The sequence below is a fragment of the Ornithorhynchus anatinus genome, chromosome 3 (assembly GCF_004115215.2).
Source record: "Ornithorhynchus anatinus isolate Pmale09 chromosome 3, mOrnAna1.pri.v4, whole genome shotgun sequence".
Classification (NCBI taxonomy): Eukaryota; Metazoa; Chordata; class Mammalia; order Monotremata; family Ornithorhynchidae; genus Ornithorhynchus; species Ornithorhynchus anatinus.
In genome coordinates this window covers 53958887-53984849 of record NC_041730.1, presented here as the reverse complement: position 1 = coordinate 53984849, position 25963 = coordinate 53958887, and the positions used below count along the sequence as shown (strand labels likewise).

General features: G+C 45.2%; 1 protein-coding gene across 2 annotated transcripts in view; it reads left to right on the top strand.

Annotated features, from left to right (window-relative positions):
- The window catches only part of SETBP1 (SET binding protein 1), a 359213-nt gene that overhangs the window by 243313 nt on the left and 89937 nt on the right, over positions 1 to 25963 (top strand). For both annotated transcript variants that reach the window (XM_029060111.1, XM_029060105.1), the window contains exon 3: positions 8485 to 11953. In XM_029060111.1, the coding sequence (XP_028915944.1) occupies positions 8485 to 11953 (3469 nt within the window). The remainder of the gene's footprint in view (positions 1 to 8484; positions 11954 to 25963) is intronic.

Genomic DNA, 25963 nt, shown 5'->3' with positions numbered 1-25963 from the left:
ACAGCAAATATCTCAGTGCCTAGCTCTGGTCCCTTGCTCTAAGTTGAGTGTGCAAAATCGTTTGTTGCTCAAGTAGCATCCTCTGGGGCCCGGATTGTCCCCTAGTTGTGCACAGGAGTCAGCCATTAGCTTCTGAGTCTCATTTCCAAATCATGCATAGAGTGTGCACCAGGAATGGGCTTTGCTGTGGGGCAGAAGGAAAGTATTGAGGACCCACCATAGACCCCCGATTTGAGAACCCAGATTCCCCTTCCTCAAGGGCGGCCTTCAGAGATGCTAGCTGTAAATCCACTATGCTGGCGGTTCAAGTGGAGAATAGCTCTAAAGGCAGTGATTTCAGAATCCATCTGGAGAAGAGACTTTCTGTTAAGAAAAGATGGAAGGGAGGGACTATATGCTTGAAATACTCAACTGTCTGGATACTAAGGCCCATCTCGCATCAGCTTCTTTGAAGAGGAAGGGTGACTCTGCAAGAAAGGTGTGTCTCGGACAGGCCAAACCAGTAGGAAAAACCCATCAGTTAATATTCATAAGAGGTAATGAGTAATAATAATAGTTAATAACTGTGGTATGTGTTAAGAGCATAGTATGTGCCAGGCAATGTACTAAGGGCTGGGGTGAATATAAGCTAATTGGGTTGGAGGCATACCATATCCCTGTCACAGTCTTAATCCCCATTTTACACATGAGGTAACCGAGAGGCACATAGAAGTTGTTACTTGCCCAAGGGCATGCAGCAAGCAAGTGGTGGAGACTGGATTAGAACCCAGGTCCTTCTGACTCCCAGGCCCGTTCTTTATCCACTAGGCACTGCTTCTCAGTACTGGAGTGCTGTACTGTACAGGAGTGCTGTACTAGAGTACAGTGCTAGACCTGCCATTCAGATTCAAAGATCCAACTATGGATGCATAATCTTTCCAAGACAGGAGGATGTGATAGAAAAGACCCATTTGTGATTGACACTGAAAAATAATTTCCCTCATGTTGAGCCTGTCACAGTTTATGCATTGGTCTAGAGTTTAATGTTCCTAAAGTTTTTGTCTCCCCCATCAATTAACATTGATATTAGCACTTTTCCCAAACAATATTGTTTGGATGTTTCATTGTATCTGCAGTAACCTCATTGTCTGTCAGTCTCCTGCTTCAGGTCACTGTATAGTAGCTGCTTGGATATCCAGCTGCCATCTTTTCTCCTCACTGCTTGCGCAGTGAAGCTGTGTTATTGTTATAATAATGTTGGTATTTGTTAAGCGCTTACTATGTGCTGAGCACTGTTCTAAGCGCTGGAGTAGACAGAGGGGAATCAGGTTGTCCCACGTGGGGCTCACAGTCTTCATCCCCATTTTACAGATGAGGGAACTGAGACACAGAGAAGTTAAGTGACTTGCCCACAGTCACACAGCCGACAAGTGGCAGAGCTGGGATTCGAACTCATGAGCCATGACTCCAAAGCCTGTGCTCTTTCCACTGAGCCACGCTGTTATAATGAGCCACGCTTCGGTGCTGGTGAACAGTTTATGATAAAGAAAATTAGCGTGGCATAGTGGAAAGAGCACAGGCCTGGGAGTCAGAGGATCTGGGTAACAATCCAGGCAGTACCAATTACTTGCTGTGTGACCTTGGACAAGTCACTTAAGTTCTCTGTGTCTCAGTTTCCTCAACTGTAAAATGGGGATTAAATACCTGTTCTCCCTCCTATTTAGATTTTGAGCCTCATGTGGGACAGGGATGCTCTCCCACCTGAATAACATCTGTTGACCCCAGTACTTAGAAAAGTGCTTGACACACAGTAAGCACTTAACAAATTCCTTAATAATTATGATGATAATAATAGTACTACTATTAATAATGATAGTAATGATAATGGAGGTAGCTTCAACAAGCAAGGAGCATCAAGAGGCTTTGTTGTATCGTCATGCCCCACCATCCTTGATATACCAGCTACAGATTTGGGAGAAGTCATCTTTATGCACAAGTCAAGGTTGAAAACATAGCTGTTGATATGTACACAAGGGACCAAAAAGCTTGGGACCAAAATCAATCATCATATTTACTGAGCACTTTTCTGGGTGCAGAGAACTTTGTAGCATACAGTATAACAGAGTTTGTAGACATGATCCGTGGCTGCATTGAGTTTACAAGAGCCATTCAGTGGAGCTTGGAGGAACATGAAGTACACACATTTTTCAGGAAGGGAAAGCCTGGCTGGATTTCCTCTGTCTTCTAAGGGGCATAAGGTTTTCAGAACTGAAAGGCACAATGAGGAGGATGTGTGTTTTTATTTTATCACTAGATGCAGGTGATGTTTCACAGCAATTAGCCAATTCAATACTGTCAGAATCTCAAGTGGTTCCCCCCCACCCCCTGCTGTTTTGTATTTTTTTTCTTTTTTAATTTTTCCTTAAGCCTGCTCCCAACTCTCTGAGAGTCCCCAGTTTTGTTTGCTGTTGATATAATTGAAAGCACAGTTTTCTCCATCAATAATAGTCAATTTCCTAAATCACTGGGGAAAGCCCCCAGACTTCCTGCTCAGGCCACAGACGAGGGATCTCCTGAGTGGGTTGGTTTTGCATCAGAGGATTTTTGCATCAGAGCATCCCATTTTTTCCCCTACCTTGTCTCATTAGTCCTTCTAACTAGAATTTCCAGATTCTAGATCAAACACATAAGTGTTTTATTCTAACTTTGAGGCACTCGTTGGAGACACTGAGGCTGAGGTTTGAATTGGATCCTAGCTCCCCTGAGCTCCTGCCCTAGCCCTCAGTCCACGCCCATGAGAAGAGGCAGCCTGTGAGTCAGGTTTCTAATCCCGGCTCCACCACATGTCTTTTGTGTGACCTTAGCAAGTCACTTCACCTTTCTGTGCCTCAGTTCCCTCATCTGCAAAATGGGGATTCAATATCTGTTCTCCTTCCTACTTAGACTGTGAGCATCATGTGGGACTTGATTATCTTGTATCTACACTAGCTCTTTTACAGTGCATGGCACAGAGTAAGCATTTAAAAAATATTATGGTTATTATTATTATTATTATTATCATTCCTACCATTGAGGAAGGTATCATCCTTCAGCCAGTAGTAGAGAAGGCCTAGTTCCCCACTTCTTCTCCGTGGAGAGGAAGAAGCCCCGAGACTACAGTCTTCAGGACAAGCCTCTCCAGACATGGAGGCTGCTGGAATTCTCAGTCAAGTTTTGATTCTGGGCACCATGTAGCCAGTCTGCCGAGAAGACAAAGGGACCCACCCCACATCAGTTGGGAGGAGGTCCACTTAAGACTTTTTGTTTTTATTTCTTTATGATTCTTTTTTTTTCTTTCCATCACCTTGCTTTTTGGTCAATTGTTTCTTTTCCTTCCCTCGTCCCCTCCTTGTTACCCTCTGACCAAGCTTTTTTCTGGGCCCGGACTGCAGATTCTGATTAAGCATGCCAGGGGCCCAGGGGAGAGCAAGATTTAGGACCCCTCAGGGCCATACTGAAAACTTGAGAGTGATGTCAAGGGACAGGAGTGTCCATTCTCCTCATGGCAGAGATCGGATCCTAGACTTGAAGCCAGTCAGAGCGGTGCAGCAGAAATGGAGGAACCATCATGAGCCACTCGGCCCACATGGTTTAAATTGGCCCACCGGGATTTTCCTGGCCCTGCGGCCCCTAGATATTCAGGGCCCCAAGCGGTTGTTCCACCAGACCACCATAAATCGACTCTGCCTGTCTGAGTTGGTTTTGGCCCTGGTTTTGAGTGGTTATGACTGAGATTAAATCAATGCTATTTATTGAGCTTTTACTGTGAGCAGAGCACTGTACTAAGCACCTGAGAGGGGACAATACAGCAGAGCTGGTAGACACATTCCATGCTTAGAAGGAGCTTATAAAATCTAAAACATAATAATAATAACGATGGTATTTGTTAAGTGCTTACCATGTGCCAAGCACTGTTCTAAGCTGGAGAAGATACAAGGTAATCAGGTTGTCCCACGTGGGGCTCACAGTCTTAATCGCCATTTCACAGATGAGGTAACCGAGGCATAGAGAAGTTAAGTGACTTACCCGAAGTCACACAGCTGATAAGTGGCAGAGCTGGGATCAGAACCCACGACCTCTGCCTCCCAAGCCCGTGCTCTTTCCACTAAGCCACAATGCTTCTCTACTACTACTGGTAGTAGTGTTAGAAGCAGCAGCTGCATTTATGGAGCACCCACTTGGTGCATTGCACTGTACCAGGATCAGGGAAGTCCAGAATAACAAAGTGACACATTCCCTGCCCCACCAGGAGCTTACACTCTAACAGAGAGATAAACATAAAAATATTTACAACTAGTCTATCTTTTGGTAAATCATCCATTCCTCCTCTCCCCTGCTTCTCATCTTTCTAACGTACATCCCCAAACCACATCCCTTTTTACTTCACTGCTAAAAAAGAGTATAACAAAGGATAGCAAGTCCCTAGGGTACCCTCCTGATGTGTCACCATACATGTCAGTCCCTTCAGCCGTTCCTGATGTTATTAATTTTTAAAACAAACTTGCTGATTGAGGTTCTGACTGCCTTTAAATTGTCTCTACAAGGAGACTGTGTACTAATTAACCCACAGAAACAATCAATGATGTACCTTTTTCAAGTTTCAGAGTGATTAGAATATGAAAATGAAGAGCACAATGGTGCAGATGTTTTAAAATCACAGCAGACAGCAATTAGTGACACGGGAACCAGCTGCTTATCTCTCCAGATAAAGCTTCTTAATAGGGAATTACACTTGAGGAGCCATTACACAGATGGATCTGCAAATGATTTAAAGAGGGGGCGTTGCAGTATTAACTTTGATTTGTGAGCCAGGTTCTCGCCAGGCTCTCTGCGTTACCTCAGGAAGAAGGTGGAATTGTAGCAGGGGTTTTTCCTCAGATTTTAACGGTCCTACCTGTGGCTTGTGTTTGGAGGGCAATTATCACAGCTCTTTGAGGAAACTGAGCAACCTTGACCAATTGGTGGCCCAAGACACCTGCTCCTCTGAAAAGTGGTTCATTGTTTTGGGATCAAGACAGTCAGCCAGCCCAGGACAGAGAGAGAGGATTTGGGGTGTTGAAAGGGAAATAATTAGTCATTCTGCTTGGCCTGTTAGGTGTTTTGATGAAAAAGAAAAGGTTCATTGTATTCAGCAAAGTGGTTCTAGATGGGAGTGGGTGCTGTGCCCCTGCAAGTATGCATGGGGGGAGTTGCTTCTTGGTAATCATTTTAATTATATGGGGAATTACCATATATTCTAAGAATCATAGAGTAGAGCCCTTTGTCTTTTGTTGGCAATTACCACCATAAACAATAGATTTCCTTCACAGTTGTTGATGTCCTTAATGGGGAAAAAAAAAAGCACCCACCAGGTTTGAAGAAGATGGCTATGGAGAATTGACAGGGGTGAGAGTTTTCTTAGGGTCCCCAAGGGAATTGAGGAAGAAAAGAGTGGTTCTTCGGTCAATCAGTCCTATTTATTGAGCTCTTATTGTGTGCCAAGTACAGTACTAAGTACTTGGGAAACTACAGTAAAACCGTTTGGTAGATACGTTCCCTGAAGCAGTGTGGTTTAGTGGAAAGAGCCTGGGGTTGGGAGTCAGAGGTCATGGGTTCTAATCCTGATTCTGCCATTTGGCAGCTTTGTAACTTTGGGCAAGTCACTTAACTTCTCTGGGCCTCAGTTCCCTCATCTGTAAAATGGGGATGAAACCTGTGAGCCCTACGTGGGACACCCTAATTACCTTGTACTACCCCAGCACTTAGAACAGTGCTTTGCACATAGTAAGCGCTAAACAAATGCCATCATTATTATTATTATTATTACGCATTATGAGGCAGGGGTCTAGGAGTCCATCCAGAAGCTGGAACACCTTTCTACTTGGCCTTGGGAAAGGGAGGCTAATGAGGTTAGAATCATCAGTTGAACCTTATTAAGGTTTCCTTTCCTCCAAAAGGCCTTCCCTTACCAAATCCATTTTTTCCCAACTGCCTCTCCCTGCTGTGTCATCTGTGCACTCAGATCTCTACCATTTGGACATATGTTATTCATCCCAAACCTAGCCTAGTGGCACTTATGTACATATCTATAAATTATTTTTAGTATTGTCTTGTCTCCACCTCTAGATGGTAAGCTTGTTGTGGGCAAAGAACATATCTATCAATTCTGTCCCAAGCATTTATTACAGTGATCTGTCCAGTAAGTCCTCAGTAAATACCTTTGATTGATATGGAGTCCCCTTTGTGAGTAGAGTCCCACCCTGGTAGTTATGTAGTTGCTGTTACTGATTCCAGTAGCCTGATCTCCCCAACCCCACCCACAGCTTTGTTTTTAACCCTCTTTCTTTATCTACCTCTTCCCACTAAATCCTCTGATTTCAGGGTGGTGTGTATTTGCAGTTGGTCACCCAGCCACTATACCCTAGTAAAGGCAGTATCTCCCTCTCCACCCATCTCAGTGTAGCCCTGACACCAACACCCAATTCCACCTCATTGCTTCTCATCATTCATCATCACTCAATCAATCAATCAACGGGATTTATTGAGTGCTTACCTTAAGCAGAGCACTGTGCTAAGTGTTTGGGAGAGTATAGTATAACAGAGTTAGTAGACACATTCCCTGTTCACAATGAGCACACCTTCTCAAAGGGGAGGCAGGCATTAATATAAATAAATTACGGATCGGTGCATAAGTGCTGTGGGACTGAGGGGCGTGAATAAAGGAAACAAATTGGGGAGAGGAGGGGGCACGGTCACAGAAGGGTGTGGGAAAAGAAGAAATGAGGATTTAGTCAGAGAAGGATACTTGGAGGAGATGTGCCTTCAGTAAGACTTTGAAGAAGGGGGAGAGTAACCATCTGTGGGATATGAGGAGAGAGGGTGTTCCAGGCCAGAAGCAGGACCTGGGTGAGAGGTCGGCAGTGAGATAGACGAGATCAAAGCACAGTGAGAAGGTTAGCATTAAGGGAGCGAAGTGTGTGGTCTGGGTTGTAGTAGTAGGAGAGTAGTGAAATGAGGTAAGAGGGACAAGGTGATTGAGTGCTGTAAAGCCAGTGTTGAGGAGTATCTGATGCAGAGGTGGATGGGCAACCACTGGAGGTTCTTGAGGAGAAGGGAAACATGGCCAGAATGTTTTTGTAGTAAAATGATCTGGGCAGCAGAGTGAAGTGTGAACTGGAGTGGGGAGAGACAGAAGACAGGGAGGTCCGTAAGGAGGTTGCTCATCCTTTTGTCAGTGTTCTGTTCGCCCTTTGTGGTGCAGATGGATCTAAATCATTCAGAACTATAGGATCAGGCAATAATGATTCAGGTGAATACATTGGGAACAAAATACACTAACTGCATTACCTTCAGCTGATTTGCCAGTTCTTTTGAGTAAACAGTCGCCTCTTCAATTGCAAAGAGTGTAATTCAACCAACTCCAGGTCACCTGAGCTACAGCCACCATACGATACTAGGAGAGTCAGGGGAAGGCTTTATTTTAATATGAATCAATTTAACTGGAACTGGGAGAGAGCAAGGAGTAAAAGTATATTGGAAGAAGAGCAGGCGTGTGAGAGAGCTTCACTAAGGTGGGTAGAGAGGGTCACTTTCCCGGCCCTTGTAGCAGCTGCGGTGACTCCCCACTCTTGTGGGCCCCAACAGGGGAGAGAAGACCTTGTCCTCTCTTACTGTTTCTCACCACCACCCTCACCCCATCCCCAGAACCTTACTATCCTCTCCCTCCTTCAACTCCTTGTAATCAGGTGATCCTCTTGTGGACTATAACTGGGGATGGAAATTAGCCAGAAGGGGCTAGAACGCTGCTCCCCAAAAAGGAAAATGTTGTGGCAAAGCTGTTCTGGTAGAAGAAGGTATGGGCCAAGACCGGGAAGAGGCTGCAATAACTGTTCTGCCCACTACCCACCCCTGGCCCACCCTCAGCCCCTGCTGTGGAGGTGATCCAGGCCCTTTCCTGCCCACAGGCTGACCTCATGCTTTCCTTCCTTCTCTTCTAGACTGTAAGCTACTTATGGGCAGGGAGTGTGTCTCCCAACTCTATTACATTACATTCTCCCAAGCATTTAGTGCAATGTTGTGCTTTATCCCACAAGTTAGAAAATACTTATACTTTCACACCTAACTCTAACTAAGAATATAATTATAAACCAAAATAATTAATCCTACTCCTCTAATGGTTGAACAGAGAGAGACGTTGGAGATCAGAAAACCAGTCAATGAAATAGGTGCTTTTAAAGGGAAACTTGTATGTATTCTTCTTGGATCACAGTTCTTCCTTTTATTTGAAGGCATAAAGTAATTAAACCTATTTTGAGGTTCAGTCCAGTGCAGCGTAGTACTTGCTTTACCATTTCAGTTGAAGATACCTGTACAGAATGTGTTAAGCGGAATTATTTGCTTCTAACATTGAAGTATTAAGAGTATTAGCATTAGCTGCCGTGTTGACACAATGCACTCATTATTCTTCTCTCTCTCTCTGTCTCTCAGGTTTCTGAGAGGCCTCAGAAACATTCTACCCTACATTATGACCTGGGCCTCCAACAGGACTTCACCAGTGACACCTTAAAACCAAAGCACCAGCAAAAAAGCAGCAACCAGCACCACCTAGACTGGTGTGCCACCTCTAACACTGGATCCGCCTCCCAGAGCTGCTTTGTCAGTTCCGAGTCTAATCGAGAAACAGGAGTCACTACCAAGATCCCTGCTCTCGAGCCTGTGGGTCCCTTTGTGAAGTCCCAAGGGAAGAAAGCCAGCACGGGCAGTGCATGGAGTCAGTTGTCCAGCAGTAACAAAGATCTGATCCTCTGCAATGCTGCTCCACCCCCAAGCCCCATCAATTCACAATCCCAGCCTAGCCACTCAGCCGAGGGCAATGGGCTTCCGGCCTTAGTGGACCAAGATGGAGGGCCAAGGGAGCCTCCCGACCCACCTGCTGGGAATACAAAGAAGAAGTCCAGCAAGAAAGAGTCACTCAACCAAACTATACAAAACCCAGACCTGGAATGGGTCAAGAATGCCCAGAAAGTATTTGAGACCAAAACCCATGACATCATAGAAGGGAAGAAGGAATGCTACTCAGCAGAGAGCGTCCTAGTCGCATCTCCAGCTAGGCAGAATGGAAGTTCCAGCAACAACCCTGAAGGCGACATGAGTCACGTTCGAATCACTATCCCGATAAAGACTCCGAATCTAGATCCACCGAGCCATAAAAGGAAAAAGAGGCAGTCGGCCAAATCTGTAGGAGAGAAGACCATCCAAGAGAAAATCCTGCCTGCTGGGCTTCCTCTGAGCAGCGAAATACCTGGGAGGATCCTTTCCCATCCAGAGGGAGGCAAAAAAGACATCCGAGCCCCGAAGCTGGGGAAGATGATGGAGAGCGACTCTTCCTCGGTCACTCTCGAAAGCGTTGGCAGCAGCGAGAAATTCCTCCCAAACAGCGCCTCCAGGCTCCGGAAGGCGGGCCCGTCCATGACGGCCCTAGTCTCCCTCGATCTGTCTCCGGCGAGCGCGTTGTCCGAAATCCAGCACCCAAAACTCGCGGCTAAACGGAGGTGGACGTGCAGCAAACCAAAACCCACCAATCTGCTGCGGGAGTCGGCCCTGATGACCTCTGAGAAACTGCTGGTCGAGCCTCCCTCCGCTTATCCCATCACCCCCTCCAGTCCTCTGTACACCAACACCGACAGTCTTACTGTGATCACACCAGTCAAAAAGAAGAGGGGACGGCCCAAGAAGCAGCCCCTGCTCACCGTGGAGACGATTCATGAGGGGACATCCACCAGCCCGGTCAGCCCCATCAGCCGGGAATTCCCCGGAACCAAGAAGAGGAAGAGACGACGCAATCTAGCCAAGCTGGCCCAGCTGGTGCCGGGAGAGGATCAGTCCATAAGCGAGTTGAAATTTCACAAGAAAGTCGGCAAGCTCGGCGTGCTGGACAAGAAGACAATCAAGACCATCAACAAGATGAAGACCCTCAAGAGGAAGAACATCTTGAACCAGATCTTGTCCTGCTCCAGCAGCATCGCTCTGAAGTCCAAAGTGCAACCACAGTCCAGCACAGGAGCGACGGCCATCGACACCAGACTGGGAAAGCAGATCAATGTCAGCAAGAGAGGAACAATCTACATTGGCAAGAAGAGGGGCAGGAAGCCGCGGGCGGAGCTGCAGCCCCCCCAGGAAGAACCCAAGACAGCCATCAAGCACCCGAGGCCTGTTTCGAGCCAGCCGGAAAACCCAGCAGTGCCTTCCAGCTTCCAGTCCCTCGTGGCCTCCTCACCAGCAGCTATTCACCCGCTTTCGACCCAGTTAGTGGGCTCTAATGGCAACCTTAGCCCCTCCAGCACTGAAACCCATTTTTCAGAGTTGAAAACTATGCCAAATCTCCAGCCCATCAGTGCGCTTCCCACAAAAACCCAGAAGGGCCTCCACGGCGGGACGTGGAAACTCTCCCCTCCCCGGTTGATGGCCAACTCGCCCTCGCACTTGTGTGAGATCGGGTCCCTGAAGGAGATCACTCTCTCTCCCGTGAGCGAGTCACACAGTGAAGAGACCATCCCCAGTGACAGCGGGATCGGGACAGACAACAACAGCACCTCTGACCAGGCGGAAAAGGGCTCTGAGTCCCGGCGGAGGTATTCGTTCGATTTCTGTTCCCTGGACAATCCAGAGGCCATCCCATCCGACACCAGCACAAAGAACAGGCACGGGCACCGGCAGAAGCATCTCATCGTGGATAACTTTCTTGCTCACGAGAGCGTGAAGAAGCCAAAGCACAAGAGGAAACGGAAGAGTCTGCAGAACCGAGATGACCTCCAGTTCCTCGCGGACCTGGAGGAACTCATCGACAAATTCCAAGTGTTTCGGATCTCCCACCGAAGCTACACATTCTACCACGAGAACCCCTACCCCAGCATTTTTCGGATTAATTTCGATCACTACTACCCGGTGCCATATATCCAGTACGACCCGTTGCTCTACCTGCGTAGGACCTCGGACGTGAAGTCGAAGAAGAAGCGTGGTAGGCCTGCCAAAACCAATGACACCATGACAAAGGTGCCTTTTTTACAAGGGTTCAGCTACCCTATTCCCAGTGGGAGTTACTATGCACCCTATGGAATGCCTTACACATCAATGCCTATGATGAACCTGGGTTACTACGGTCAGTATCCAGCTCCTCTTTACCTGTCTCACACCCTCGGAGCGGCTTCCCCCTTCATGAGGCCCACAGCGCCCCCGCCCCAGTTCCACGCGAGCTCTCACATGAAGATGTCCAGCACTGCCAAACATAAAGCAAAACACAGCATGCACCTGCAGACCCCGGTAGGGATGAGCCGGGGAGACCTGCAGCCCACCCTGACTCCCCCGAAGGTCGGAGGGGCTGGTTTGCCCAGCGGTCGGCTCCACAAAAGGAAACACAAGCACAAGCACAAGCATAAGGACGAGCGGATCCTCGGGGCCCACGAGGACCTCAGTGGCCTCTTTGCTAGCAAAGCCGCCAGCTTCTCCAGCCACGTGATCGGAGAGCGGTTGGGCAGCTCGGACAAGGACCTGTCCCTGATGAGTGAGAAGAGCAAGCATAAGGAGACACAAAAGCACCAGCATTGCGAACCTGGACATAAGAACTCCAAGAGCAACTTTGAGGTTGACACCCTGTCGACCCTCTCGCTCTCCGATGCCCAGCAGTGGACACAGTCCAAAGAGAAGGGTGACACAGGCAACGAGCCATCCGACTCCTGCATGAAGAGGTACTCTGGTAGTGGGGAGAGTGTTGGGACGAGGCCAGAGACCCTGGACATGTTTGGAGAAATGAACGGTCCGAGTGACAAGTGGGAGACTGAAGTCAGCGGGAGTAAGAGAAGAAGTTTTGAAGGGTTTGGAACTTACAGGGAAAAAGAAATCCAAGCCTTCAGGATGAACCGGAAAGAGAGAAATACCTACGACCCCTCTGGGTCTTCAGGTAAGCCTCCCCCTCATCCCCCAACCTACCATCCCCCCACCCTCTCCCCATTCTGAATGTGATTGAGCTCCTCAGGTAGGTTCATGGGGAAAGCCTTAGTCACTTATTTTTTGGGCTTTGGAGAGCTAAAGTGCTCTCGATGTCCTCATGTAGCACCTCCGGTTTGGCAAGAACATTGGAACGAAATGAAAGCTGAGGCTATTTCGTATGGATCATTTAACTGTTGCGTAGTATCTGATTTGAGGTTTATGGCCCTTTACCTGTGAGCCCTCACTGGCTGCTTTTTGCCCAATAGGTTACTGGGTTCCCAAATATCATAGATGTAGGGGACCTCACCTCCAACCTCGGCAGAGCTCACTGATTTCTTTTTTAACCAGCATTTTAATGTTGGCAGACTGGATCTCCCCTCCCCCCATCCCAGTTCTTCTTCGCTGAAAGAAGTGGTGGTGTTCGTTGCTCAGGGAAGGCTCCCAAGTAATTTGCTCTATGGGACGGATTCTCACCTAAGATTGTAAGAAGGTCATGTTTCTAGCAGCTGCACCTGCTTGATGTTTCACAGGAGGGTGCAGAACCCCCTAGAATAATACAAAGCCTGTTGCCAACCAACATATGAGACTTATTTCCATATCTCTGCCTGGAGATTCCCCAAGGGCCACAAACATCAGATTTGAAAACCGTTTTTTGGTGGATTTGAACTCCCTTTCCAAACAAAAGTGAGTGTTTGCACCAGATGGGAGTGGTTCATTAATAAAGAACTTGGAGATATTTTCCAGGCTAGCAAAATTAAGAATGAAAGAAAGGTATTAGTAAAACCTCATTTAAAGCTGCAGGTTGCTCAATAAGTATTGAGGCCCACACTTTAGGTCTCAGCCAAGGGTAGACGCATCAATTACTCAGAAGATGAGTGTACACCCACAGTCATCGAGTCGTTATTGAGGTGATTATCGATAGGGACTTGATAACTGAATCCACTGGATTCATTCACCCCAGCCTCCCACGGTTTTCTTCATTATCATTTCTCCAGGGGACTTTGGTTTGTAGAATTTGCTAGTCAGCTGGACCCACTGGGCAGCAGCTCTATAAAAGCACTTTCCTTGGTTTCTGTAAGAGTTCAAGGCATGGTGCCCAACCTTGTAAGGTAGATTCACTCCTGGTTTAGGAGTTAAAACCTTGTCAAAGTGTACGTGCCTGGTTTTTATGTTCTGACAGCATAGTCAATCCACATGACCTAATCTCTCAACTAGCAGATTCCGTTCTAGTTTCTGCATTTTTTTAGGGTTATTTAGAAGAGGAAAGAAAAGCGGTCAACGTTTAGTTAATGGGGGCCAAATAACAACAGCCGTACCTTGAAGTACTAGAGGAAAATTATTTTGATGCGGCCAGATAAGCCCATAGCCATGACTCCACAGTGAGTCTGTGAACACTGTTCTGAGGAGGATTTTCCAGAGATTCAGTACATATTTTATTTAACATATTTGGCTTTTTAAACATCCCAACTACAGACTCATTTCAGGTAATGGTCTGTTGCTCTAAACAGGCACCCAGTTAAATAATTTTCCCTGAGCCTCTTCCTCCCAGACACACCTTCGTCAACAAAAGCACTTATTGCAAAGTGAAGACTATGTGTGTGAATAGAGCAGTAGAAAACATAAAGGCAGAAAAGACCATGATGAATGCCTTATCTCACCCAGGACCAAAGCAAAATCATCCCACGTGCCTTATCCTTCTCTAAATGTCATTCCAGAAATCTTTCTGCCATGGAGGCTACTGCCACTTTTCTCCCAGTGAACATTTTCTCCCGTGTGGGTGGAAAGGTCACGTCCATGTTTATGTCGCCAGACATCACCCTGGGTGACTAAGTGGGACGTACTGTTCCCCCTGAATCTTCTTCTTCCACTTTATATTACTGGGATCAGAGTGCTCCCTTGAAATATTCTTAGCCCAGTGCAGTGTGAGACACTCATTTCCAGCGACCTCAGCCTGGTGTCCTGTTCATGATTCCATAGAATCCCATCCCTTGGGGCCTATGGCAACGAGGGCCATTTTTTTGACAAGAAAGGAAACTCAGTCAAATAGTGATATTTATAGAGTGCTTATATATGCAGAGCACTGTACTAAGCACTTGGGAGAGTTCAACAGAATTGCTAATAATACTAAGAAGAAATGTGAAATTTGTTGAGCACTTAATATGTGCCAAGCATTAAGCTAAGTCCTGGAGTAGATCCAGGATAATCAGAACTGACACAATACCTTCCTCCCCTCTCTCTCTGGGACTCACAGTCTATGGGGAATGGAGAACTGGTATTGAACCCTCATTTTACAGGTGAAAAAGCTGAGAAGTTAAGAAGTTAACAAGTTAAGCCCAAGATCACACAGCAGGGAAATCTCGGAGAAGGGACTGAAACTTAGGTTTCCTGACTCACAGGCCCATGCTCTTTCCATTAGGCAAAACTGCTTCTCAGCAATAGTATAATAGAGTTGGAAACTGAGTTGCTAATAGCCTGAAACCATAATTATCCTGGGGTCTTCCAGGATAATAAATAGAGGCAGAAACCCCTGCGTACATTGTACCTTTGACTGTAGGTAGAACTAGTCTTGGCTATGTAAAGCATTGAGTCATCACCACAGTAGCATTTTGGAGCATAGCATTTTGGAGCCTGGCCTATCTGCTGCTGGTTAAAAGAACGCTGGGCTTCCAATTTATTGGGGGCTGATCTGGGCACAGAGAGGGGGCTCTGAAGCCTGTGTATACATGTCTCAGGGAGCACTTTGGGATCACTGAGGATGAAAGACATCATGTAAATGTAAGTTATTATCATTATGAAGAGAGGAATTAGAGACTCCATTTAGCAATAGCAGCAATCCACACTCCATTTCCCTTCCGCTACTCTGGAAATCACTCATTTCCCAACCCCTGCCCCACCAGATGGCTCGATCCTCTCTCGAACCGTCTCGCCTCAGAACTCATACCAAACCCAGCTTCCTTTTGCGTTTGGTTTGGTTTGTGAGACTGCTGCATTTGGCTCATTCAGTTCAACAGTGCTCGGGGTCTTTTCTGAAAGTGAGAATAAAGCCACAGGTCCTAACAGGGAGAAGGAGAGCAGGAGACTCTTAAGAGAGGCCCTTGGGGCTTACAGGCGAGAGCCACCTCCTTCAGCGTTTACCTCAGAAGGCCGGTCCAGCTTGTCCAGGGTCTTTCTTGGAGATTAGATGATCTCAAGTTGTTCGGCAGAACATTCTGGGAGGTAAATCTGCCTCATATTCCCATAAGACATCAAAATTCACGGGCCATTTAGCGGGGGCCTGGCTTTCATCTGATACGTTGTAGACAGTGAGCACAGTAAATTTACAGAAGTCTCAAGTTCATCAAATGCCACTGTTGAGAAAGGTAACCGTCATCTGTCTCCAAATGTCAAGTATTTAGTATGACGAACGCACAGTGTAAATTAATACTGAACTCACCTAAGAAATATCTTAGTCCCACTATGCCAGGAGCTGAATTCCTTCTCGCTTGGCCTCCCCTGCCCGCCTCTGATTCCATTACCACACTTGGTCACTTATGCCAGGTTTCTTTATCTGCTCAGCGGGCATATCCAGAAATGGTCTTTTCTGTCGGTCAGTCTCAGGAAGCCAATATTCTAACCACAAGGCCCTCATGAGGCACCTGAGGTAGGAACTTTAGCAACCAAGACAAGCACTTTTTAAGTTTCCAGAGCCTTCAGAAGGGAACCAAATAAATGCTCTCTTTCCAAAAGTTCATCAACAATGAATTGTAAGAGAAAGGAGGACTCCTGGGAGGAGAGAAGTGCAGTAAAACCAGTGAACAAAATCGTGGAAAACTGATGGAATGCAATCTGTTCAACATTAGTCAGAGTTTAAATCTGAGCTGTTCACTAGCAGGATCTGAAGGGGTTAGAGTCAGCCTTTTTCAATTTGTATAGGGCAACCCCATCTCTGAGTTTTAGGAACATAGAGGAGGTAAAGGGCAGATCCCAGAAATTGCTGGGCCAGTAAGTTAGATGCCCCCGGTGATCATGGGAAGACAGTGTTTTTTTTTCCTCCAGTGTTGCATGAGGCCCTCTTCTAGCAAACACCAGTGGACTGTGGCTCTTTGGTAAGGTGTTTGATTTTAAAAACTTCAGCACAGAGCTTGGGGAGTGTGTGCATGTAGAGGTAACTGAAGAGAAAAACGGTGTGAAGAGAGCAAGGTGAAACTCTATATTTTCTTTAGCTTTGTGCTGTTGAAAAGGTAACTGTCTCTCTGCCAATAACTCTCTTCCCATGTCACCTCTAGGGACCAGTGTTTGGGTCCAGAAACTGCCTTTGTGAACCACTCTGGGAGTCATTTCTGTTTCCTGTCTTAACTACTCTGCATAAGGACTTTTCCGAATCTCTCAAGGTTCCACCTGGAGCACAGAATTAATCATCTTAAATGTTGTGACCCTTAGCCTTCTGTGAATGCACAAAGAAACCCCCGTCCCTTCCTATTTGCTGCAGTGTCCTTGCCTGGGTTGCAATGGACAATCAGGCAATTCCACCTTCAGAACTCGGAGTTCCCAAGCCATTTATCTTCCTTTGATTGGCAAAGGCTCCCATGTCCTGTTTGAAGTTTTTATTTAGGCCCTTTCTGGGTTAGAAAATTATGCCGTATATCCAGAAACGCAGAGCAGACAGACTTGGCTTTAGTGTGATGCGGAGTCCCTTCTGGCTTAGGGAGGCAGGAACTCTCTGGATTTTACAGAGCTGGCAGTCACAGAGCGCTGACAGGCAGGGAGCAGCCACCACAGTACCGAATCCAATCAAAGCCCTCTCACAACCAGCAGCCCATTGGGGAGAACAAGCAGAGTGTTTGGAGGTGAGAGAGACCCAGAGGCTAAAATATCCAGCGTCATTGCAACTTGTGGTCAGCCTCCTGCAATGACACCTTTTTTCCTCAAACAGCAAACAGCAGGGAAGGTTTTGCTGAATTCAAGGGTTGGGTAGGTGAAAGCACATATCGAGCTGAAGTGGCTCTGGCTTCAGGCTACGGACACAGAAAAGGGGATTCAATACCTGTTCTCCCTCCTACTTAGGCTATTAGCCCCGTGTGTGACCTGATTATCCAGTGTCTACCCCAGTGCTTACTACAGTGTTTGGCCTATAGTATGTGCTTAGCAAACACCACAGTTAGCAGTTCAGCACAACATGCCTGCTTTTCACGCAGGGGAACAAAATCTCCCATCAGATTATAAACTCCTTGTGGGCAGGGATCATGTCAACCAACGGTATTGTTTTGTCCCAAGTGTTTAGTACCAGGCTCAGCACCCAGTAAGTGCTCAGTCAATTAATTAATCAATTAATCTTAGTTTTGAGTGCTTATTGTGTCCAGAGGACAGTACTAAGCCCCTGAAGAGTACAGTACAACAGAGTTGGGAGATACAGTCCCTGCCCACAGCAGGTTTACAGTGTAGCGAGGGATACAGATATTAATATAAATAAATTACGGATTTATGCATAAGTGCTGTGTGGCTGAAGGAGGGGTGAAAAGGGGGTGCAAATCCAAGTGCAAGGGTTACTTGGAAGGGAGTGGGAGAAAAAGAGATGAGGGTTTATTTGGGGAAGGATCAGAAGTGTCCCAGGGAAAAACAGTTTAAATTTGGGGGGTTGGTTTGAGCAACCTCCCTTGTGCCACCATACATGATGCTGCCTGTGAACATAGTGTAATACACTCGCTTCATATGTAAAGGGGGAAGTTGGAATCATGAGTGCGGGAAGGTAGTAAATCTTTTGACACCCTGTGGTGGCCAAATGTCTAAAACCAGCCCTACTTGAGACTTAGCAAATTGTGTAGCCCCTTTCACTGAAACAATCCATACACAACTCATGTCACCAAGCCTCTCAGTATGTGTGGGGATTTAGCTGAAGAAAAGCTAGCCCCCATTTGACAGAGATTTACAAGGTATAGAGAGATGAAATCATTTTCCCTGTCTTACCCTAAAATGCAAGAACATAAGTTATCTGCATCAGGGAAAGGGCTCATCCAGCCTGTTAATGTTGTCTCTAACAGTGGCATCAGGCATCTTGAGGGAACCATATAATGGTTGCCCTTATTATATTACACAGAGGTGTCCCATTCAATGTTCCTAACTTTGCCCGTCTACATCCTTGTGATCTTTCCCTCTAGTAATTCATTAGGGGCCACTCTCCCTTTAATGTATCTAAACACGTCCTCATGTTTTTGGCTGGGAAACTTCCCATCCTATCAAATCCCTTGCGCTGATCACCTGGTGTGTGAAGAACTGTTTGCTTTCCTTCATTTTAAACCTACAGCCACCCAGATTCAAGGGATGCCCCCTTTCCCTGGTGGGGTGGGTTAACCATGTATTCACCCTGTCCCAGCCTTCGTGAGTTTGTCCATGTGCCTCAGCCTGTGTCTTTCCAGAACAGTGTAAGTTCTAACTCTACTCAGAGAAGCAGCGTGGCTCAATGGAAAGAGCCCGGGTTTGGGAGCCAGAGGTCATGGGTTCTAATCCTGCTCTGCCACTTGCCAGCTGTGTGACTTTGGGCAAGTCACTTCTCTGTGCCTCAATTACCTCATCTGTAAAATGGGGATTAAAACTATGAGCCCCACGTGAGACAACCTGATCACCTTGTATCCCCGCAGCGCTAGAACAGTGCTTTGCACATAGTAAGCACTTAACAAATACCACCATTATTATTATTGTTACTCATCTATCCTCAGAGGAAAGATTCTCCCTCCTCCTGATCATCTTGGTAGTCCTTCTCTATATTTTCTCCAGCTCTCTCCCTCAGAAGGAGTATTTTCCGGAACTGTAATCCAGCTGCTGGTATAGCATACTTCTATAGATTGCCTAAAATATGGATGAATGGAGCAGGAGCAGAAACTCAAGCCAGGTGTTCCTTCTCTAATTAATTGAATTTAAGTGTTAGAAGAGGATGGAAGGCAGGCAACTAATTATTTCATGATTTAGGAAAGAAGGGTATTTTATGCATAATTTCCTCCAAGCCTTGGCTTACTTCTTCACTGAACAATAGGCACTTCTGGAAGTGTATCACCCCTTCCAAATCACTGGTGTACTATTTTATAACTAGCCATCATACATGAGTGGCAATTTCAAAGGGCTCATGGGGTAAAAAGAGAAGCTTAATTCCTTGGAGAGTGCAGATTAACGATCACTGATCCATCCTTGGCAATATCAGAGAGCTGTGTCTTATATGACTCCAAAAAGGAGGTGGAAGAACACTATTCTATGCAATCATTGCTGCCGTGCCGCCCTGCCCTCCCTTACTTCACCCATCATCCCTATGCGCATCTCCTTTATTCCTCCTTGTTCCTTGGAGGGGCAGAACTGCCTACACCCCACATCAGTCATCTTTGCATCTCATCCTTCCATCCCCTCCAAAACAGAAATCTTTTTTAAGGGAAACCTCAGAGAAGATGGGCATATAAACCACATTCAAATATCTTGCTTACCTGCTTAAATCAAATTCCCAAACCAATCTCTAGGGCTCCCTGACCTCAAGCCTGTAGCTAGAAAATGGATGGAGACAATCCTTCTCCCTCAGGGATGCTCCAACGTCCTTCTTAATTCCTGCCAGATGACACCTTCCCAGAGTAGAGGCTGATTGGAATCTCTGCTTATCACTTATGCATTCCAGCCAATTAAAACACACTAACTTTGTCCTTGCCATGGGAAAATGCTCACAGACGATTTCATTTGGACTGGGAGGAGTAGATGTGGTGTTATATTCTTACTCTGTGTGAAGTTTGGAAGGTACTCAGTAAATACTATTGATTGGAAGCCCAAACCATCAGCCATTTTGGCCAGCCCCAAATGAGGCCTAGACTCCAAAGTGGGAATGGGATAAAAATCAATCAATCAGTGAATCAATGGCATTTATAGAATGTTTACTGTGTGCAGAACACTGTACTAAGTGCTTGGGAGATTACAAGTTCATAGCAAATTGCCTGCCCACAAGGAGATTACAGTCTAAGTGGGGAGACAGACATTAAAATCAATTTTAGATGTATATGTAAGTGTTGGGGGGATGGGAGTGGGGTGAATATCAAGCTCTTGGAGGTTACAGATATAAGTGTTGAGGCAATGCAGAAGTGGGAGGGAGTAGAGGAAAAGAGGGCTTAACTGGGGAAGATCTATTGAAGAAGATGTGATTTTAATAAGTGTTTGAAGGTGGGGAAAGTGGTGGCCTGTTGCTTATGAAGGGGAGAGAGTTCCAGGCCAGAGGCAGGATATGGGCAAGGGGATAGCGGTGAAAGAAATTAGATCAAGGTACAATGAGCAGGATAGCATTAGAGGAGAGAAGTGTACAGGCTGGGTTGTGGAAGTAATCAGCAAGGTAAGATAAGAGAGGGTGAGCTGATTTAGTGATTAAAGTCTATGGTGAGCTTCTTTTTGATGTAGAAGTGGATGGACAACCAGTGAAGGTTCTTGAGGAATAGGGAGATGTAGACAGAATTTTTTTTTAAATTTTTTTTTTAGAAAAGTGATCTGGGCAGCAGAAAGAAGTGTGGATGGGAGTGAGGAGAGATGTGAGTCAGAGACATCAGCACGGAGGCTGATGCAGTAGTTAAGGTGGGATGAGATAAGTGATTGGATCCTCATAGTAGCAGTTTGGATGGAGAGGAACGGGAAGATTTTAGAGATGTTGGGTAGAGATGAAGGGTAGAAGCAACAGGATTTGGTGACATATTGAATGAGAGAGATGAGTCAAGATTTTCATCAAGATTACAGGCTTATGAGACAGGAAAGATAGTGGTGTTGACTACAGTCATGGGAAAGACAGGGGGAGGACACGGTCTGGGTGGGAAGGTGAGAAAGCAGTTATCTCTTGTACATGGACCCCTGAGAATGAGAATTTGTCCCCTGAGTATAACTCCGGTAAGTCTATGAGCCAGTTCTTATCCTGCTATGGCCCGGGTCTGTTTTTGAGGTCCACCCCACCAGCATTCCGTAAGGTGCATTCATTCCAAAGTGAATGAGTGAGAAAGCTACATTACAATAGTGCTTTGATCAATGAAGTTCAGAATCAAAATTCTGATTTCAGCTCTGCCAGTGACTCACTATGTCCTTTAGATTGAAAGTGACCCTCTCCTTGCTTTCTCTCCTTTTCCATTTACAATTGATGTTAATGATAACACGGAAGTGTCAACAACTGGCATTAGCCATCTCAGAGAAGGCTGTCACCTCCAGGCTCTTTCCAAGAAGATTTAGCAAATTGACTCATAGGGGTAAATGTCTAGGTTATCTTGGTCCATCACATTAGAGCAACTCATTATGCATCCCCTCAGTTGTAAAGTGTCTTCATTAAGTAAACTCTTCATCAGAGTGGAATGTAAATCTACTTTCCTGCCTAGGAAAGGTTCTGATGCATGTCTATCTGTAGAATGTAAAAAGAGGTTAAGCCGGTTATCCCCATTAATCTCACTCCCTGACTCAATACCATAAGGGTTGCAACTGTGTGATGCTTGCCAAAAATTTTTACTCATTCATTCATTCAAAAGTATGTATTCAGTGATTTCTGTGAGCAGAGCATTGTATTAGCATTAATGTTGGTCTCCCCCTCTATCCTATAAGCTCATTGTGGCAGGGAGCATGTATACCAACTTTCTTGTATTGTGCTCTCCGAAGCACTCAGTATAGTGCTCTACACATGGTAAGTGCTCAATAAATGCCATGGTTGATTGAGAGAGTACATTAATGTAAATAATCCTTGATTTTAAATATCTGTTTTAATCCCAAAGCACTTTCACTTTACTTGCATCATTTTTATCCTTATACTGTCCCTGTAAGGTAGGGAAAGAGTTCATCCTCTAAACAATAATAATAATAATGGTATTTGTTAAGCCCTTACTATGTGCCAGGCACTGTCCTAAACACTTGAGTGGATACAAGCAAATTGGGTTGGACACAGTCCCTGTCCCATGTGAGGCTCACATTCTCCATCCCCATTTTACAGATGAGGTAATTGAAGCGCAGAGAAGTGAACTTGGTATTTGTTAAGTGTTTACTATGTGCCAAGAACTGTTCTAAGCACTGGGGTAGATACAGGGTAATCAGGTTGTCCCACATGAGGCTCACAGTTAATCCCCATTTTACAGATGAGGTAACTGAGGCACAGAGAAGATAAGTGACTTGCCCACAGTCACACAGCTGACAAGCGGCAGAGCCGGGATTCAAACTCATGACCTCTGACTCCCAAGCCCGTGCTCTTTCCACTGAGCCACGCTTGCCCTAGGTCACACAACAGACAAGTGGCGGATCTGGGATTAGAACCCTTGACCCATGGGTCCCATTCTGTCTCCCAGGCCCATGCTCTATCCACTTTGCCATGCTGCTTCTCATAGCTTGACTATAAGCTCATTGTGGGCAGGGAACATAAGAAATACCATTGATGATGACGGTGGGGATGATGATGATGTAATACAGGTATTACTAATCCCCTTTTTACAGATAAGGAAACTGAGGGGTAGAGAGGTTAAGTAACTTCCCCCAAGTGAAATGGCAGGCCAGTGGTAGAGATGGGACAAGAGCACAACTCCTCCAACTCCCAGACCTGTGCTCTTTTCTGTATACCATGCTTCTTCTCTTAAAAGACCCAGTCCCTGCCCCTGAGCACCTTACAGTCTACAGTGGAGACCAGCAGATATAAATCACAAGCGTACAGTGGGAGCAAAACTGTTGAAAAATGGATAAGTGGAGGGAGTATGTTGATATATACATGTGTCAATACTGGCTCTTAGGATTATAATATTCAGTCATCTATGCACTTGGATCTGTGACCTTTGGGCATTTGCTGTTCACTCCACCCTTAACCCCACAGCACTTACATACATATCTATAAATTATATACTATGTTATTAACTTATGTAATGTCTGTCACCCCCTGTAGACTCAAAGCTTGTTGTGGGCAGGGAACATGTCTACCAACTCTGTTGTATTCTCCCCAGCACTTGGTACAGTGCTCTGCATACAGTAAGTGCTCAATGAAAACCGCTGATAGATTGGTGAAGAAAATTGTTTGGGGAGTGAGTGCATCTTGCTGAAAGTGTGACGCTCTATCTCTCTCTTTCAAATTTTCCCTTTCTTCCCATTCTTCCTCAAGATAAGTTCCCACATACCTCTCTCTAAGGGATGTAGGATATTGGTTTAAGGAAAACAGGAGAGAGTGTCCAGTACAGTGCCTCGGAGAGCCAGGAGACACAAAATGATCGACTTCAGAGGCCTGAGAAAAAGTGAAAGAAGGGATTTATTCTTTATTTCCCATTTTGAAACACTTGATTTTAGAGGATCGAGGGTCATATTGCTTTTGGCGAAATGTATAAGCTAAATGGTGTTCATTCTTCTGATTTCCTGCAATCCCTCAGTTATGAGTCTGAAAGAGCATATATTTGAAATAGTGACTATGAACTCTGAGTCTCCCAATCATATGTTGTTCGATGAAAATAATTTGGTGCTTATGGAAGGGTGCATTCACTCTTTTAGACTATTAATGCACTATTTTGAGCAGCAGTTTTCTAAATGGTAACCTACTGTCCTGAAATAATTAAGGCAGTCTCCAAAGTGCTTAACTTACAATGTAAATTACAAAATGTTGTACTTCAAAAGTGCTTAACTTACAGCTTAACTTGAAAGGAAAACCGTATGCTCTGGGAGAATATGATCCAATGTAGTATTAGACTGAAATGCTAACAGTTTAAATTGCTTTTCCCAATTCCAACTTTCTGAATTTCATTCAGTTTGGGTCAGTAAAATTAGACTTCTCTCCTTTCATTGCCTAATGATATTCAGTTTTGCTTTTGAGTTTTCATATCCTGACAGTCAGATTGCATATCAGGAAGCTGTTCTCGGCAGCTTTTAAATAAAACTGCAGAGGAGAATTTTTTAAATTATAAAAACATGTAGTCCAATTGCCACTCACGCCCCCCCGCCCAACCCCTCATGCTCCTCTTTTTTCAACATTTATTGGACATTCTCCTAATTCCAAGAAAGTAGGTCTGCAAACTTGCTAAATGCTGTTTCAGCACACTTTTGCCATTGAAGAAAAAAAAACCCTATAAGTCCAGGCAGTTCAGAATTCTGACAAAATGTCTCTCCTTTGAGAGCATTTTTTTTTCCTTTGCCATTTTCAAAAAAAAAAAGTTCAGTGATGTCTAATCTTCAGGAACGTTCCTCTTCTTCCAACCCACAAACCGTTGGCAAAATAATAACTCTACACAGAATGTTCTCTTAGCATTTTTTTTCCTCTCCCTTCCTGTGAAGTTATAAATCACTGCATTTATTTTTTATTCATTTGGTTTCTTTTTTATTGCAAATTAGAGTATAATACTGGATCCACTAGCATCATTTCTTCTGTCCACATGTTCTAGATACTTTGCCCAAATGAGTGGACACTTAGCTGGCTGCAGTCTGGGTTAAAATTAATATACAAAACCTCAGACAAAGGAATACATATTTGAGTAAAGCAAGCCTGAATTTCATAGTGTGTGGATTGCCTTTCATCCATCCACCTCCTCTTATCCCCATCCTTGCCCTTCTCCCTACCTAGTCCTAGTTCTAAAACAAAGCTACTTTGTTCTTAGAGAACTCTTCATTTCCCATCATGCTTTACTGCCATGGCCCGTTTCCCCTGGATTATGTCATTACACATGGCTGTTCTGCTCCCTTTCGCTAATGAGGTGGATGGTCTTACGTTGAGTTACGCTGGTTGTTTTTCTGCTGATGATAAGTTGCTTCTTCTAATGCATAGGTATTAGAATTTAACCACTCAGAATATCTTACACTTTGTAGAGGGAAGACTGAATGTTCTTTCAGAAGTTTGTAAACTCATGTTAGTAGTGTACTTAGTTCATCAAGCCCTGCAAACTGCCCTCTTCAGCTGCAGTCTTTTCATTGATGTGTGGTCATCTTTGACCTTTATGATATTAGTGGATGTTTGGGTTGATGGGATTCCCCATGGATTCGCCACTTCCATGGAGGGATTTTTAAGGCCTATCGGGTGAGGGCCAGAGGAGTGGGAGAGAACTCTACAGATTGTTCTAGACCTTCCACAGTTCCACTAGTGGAATTGGGATGTCTACTGGAAGCACAATATCTTGGGTGTCGAAGACTACAGCTTCACAGAACAATCCAATAGGATATTTGAACAGAGTTCAAATTAACTAAGTGGTGCATTACTCAAAGCACTAGCCGCAGTGTTGATTCAATCTTTTCTCTCTCCAAGAAGATGCAGTGTGAGTTGCATGCAGCTGTTTCTGTTAAGGGAGATGGAGACCCTTCAAATTTAACTTGAATTCCAGGTCTCTATTTTACAAAGTGGGTGACAATTAGCTGGGGAATTTGGGCAGTTCAGAGAGAACCAGTGAGAATAATTCTGACACAAACCGCACCCCCCCCCCCCGTATTCCTTAATTGTCTGGATAAATCAAACAAAACCAGGGGTCTTCTCCCTGAAAATATCTGTGTCCATTTGGTCTTAGCATGAAGTAGCCATCTCTAGCATCACATTTTGAAGACAGACTTTTCCCAAGAGTAAGGGTGAGCTCTGAAGTAAGGGTGAGCTCTGAACCAGTATTTCTGTGATGAAGCTAAACTTCAAGGAAAACCTAGTGTGCAGAACATCTCCCAAGGTAAAGGTCATCCCATGACAGCTTATGCCTTATCTACTGCTTCTACCAGCCCAGAATGAGATGAAATGTGTAACAAATGCTTTTCATTAAGCAGGAACCCTCAAGTCTGGCCCCAGAGATTGACTTCATTTGCTTGTTAGTGCCATATAGGAATTTAAAGGAAAAAAGTCCCATTTCTCGGTTACTTCCACAGGTGTGCTGGGAGAGTTATCAAAATGAGTTTTGACAGCTTCATGCTAATGGTTTCCAGCATGATTGTTGAAACCAGCCTTTCTCTCCTGCATACGTTTTCAGCTAAATTATAAGAGCCATTAGACAGAGCCAAAAATATTGTCTTTCTCTGGGCTGGTTGGTGGTACCAA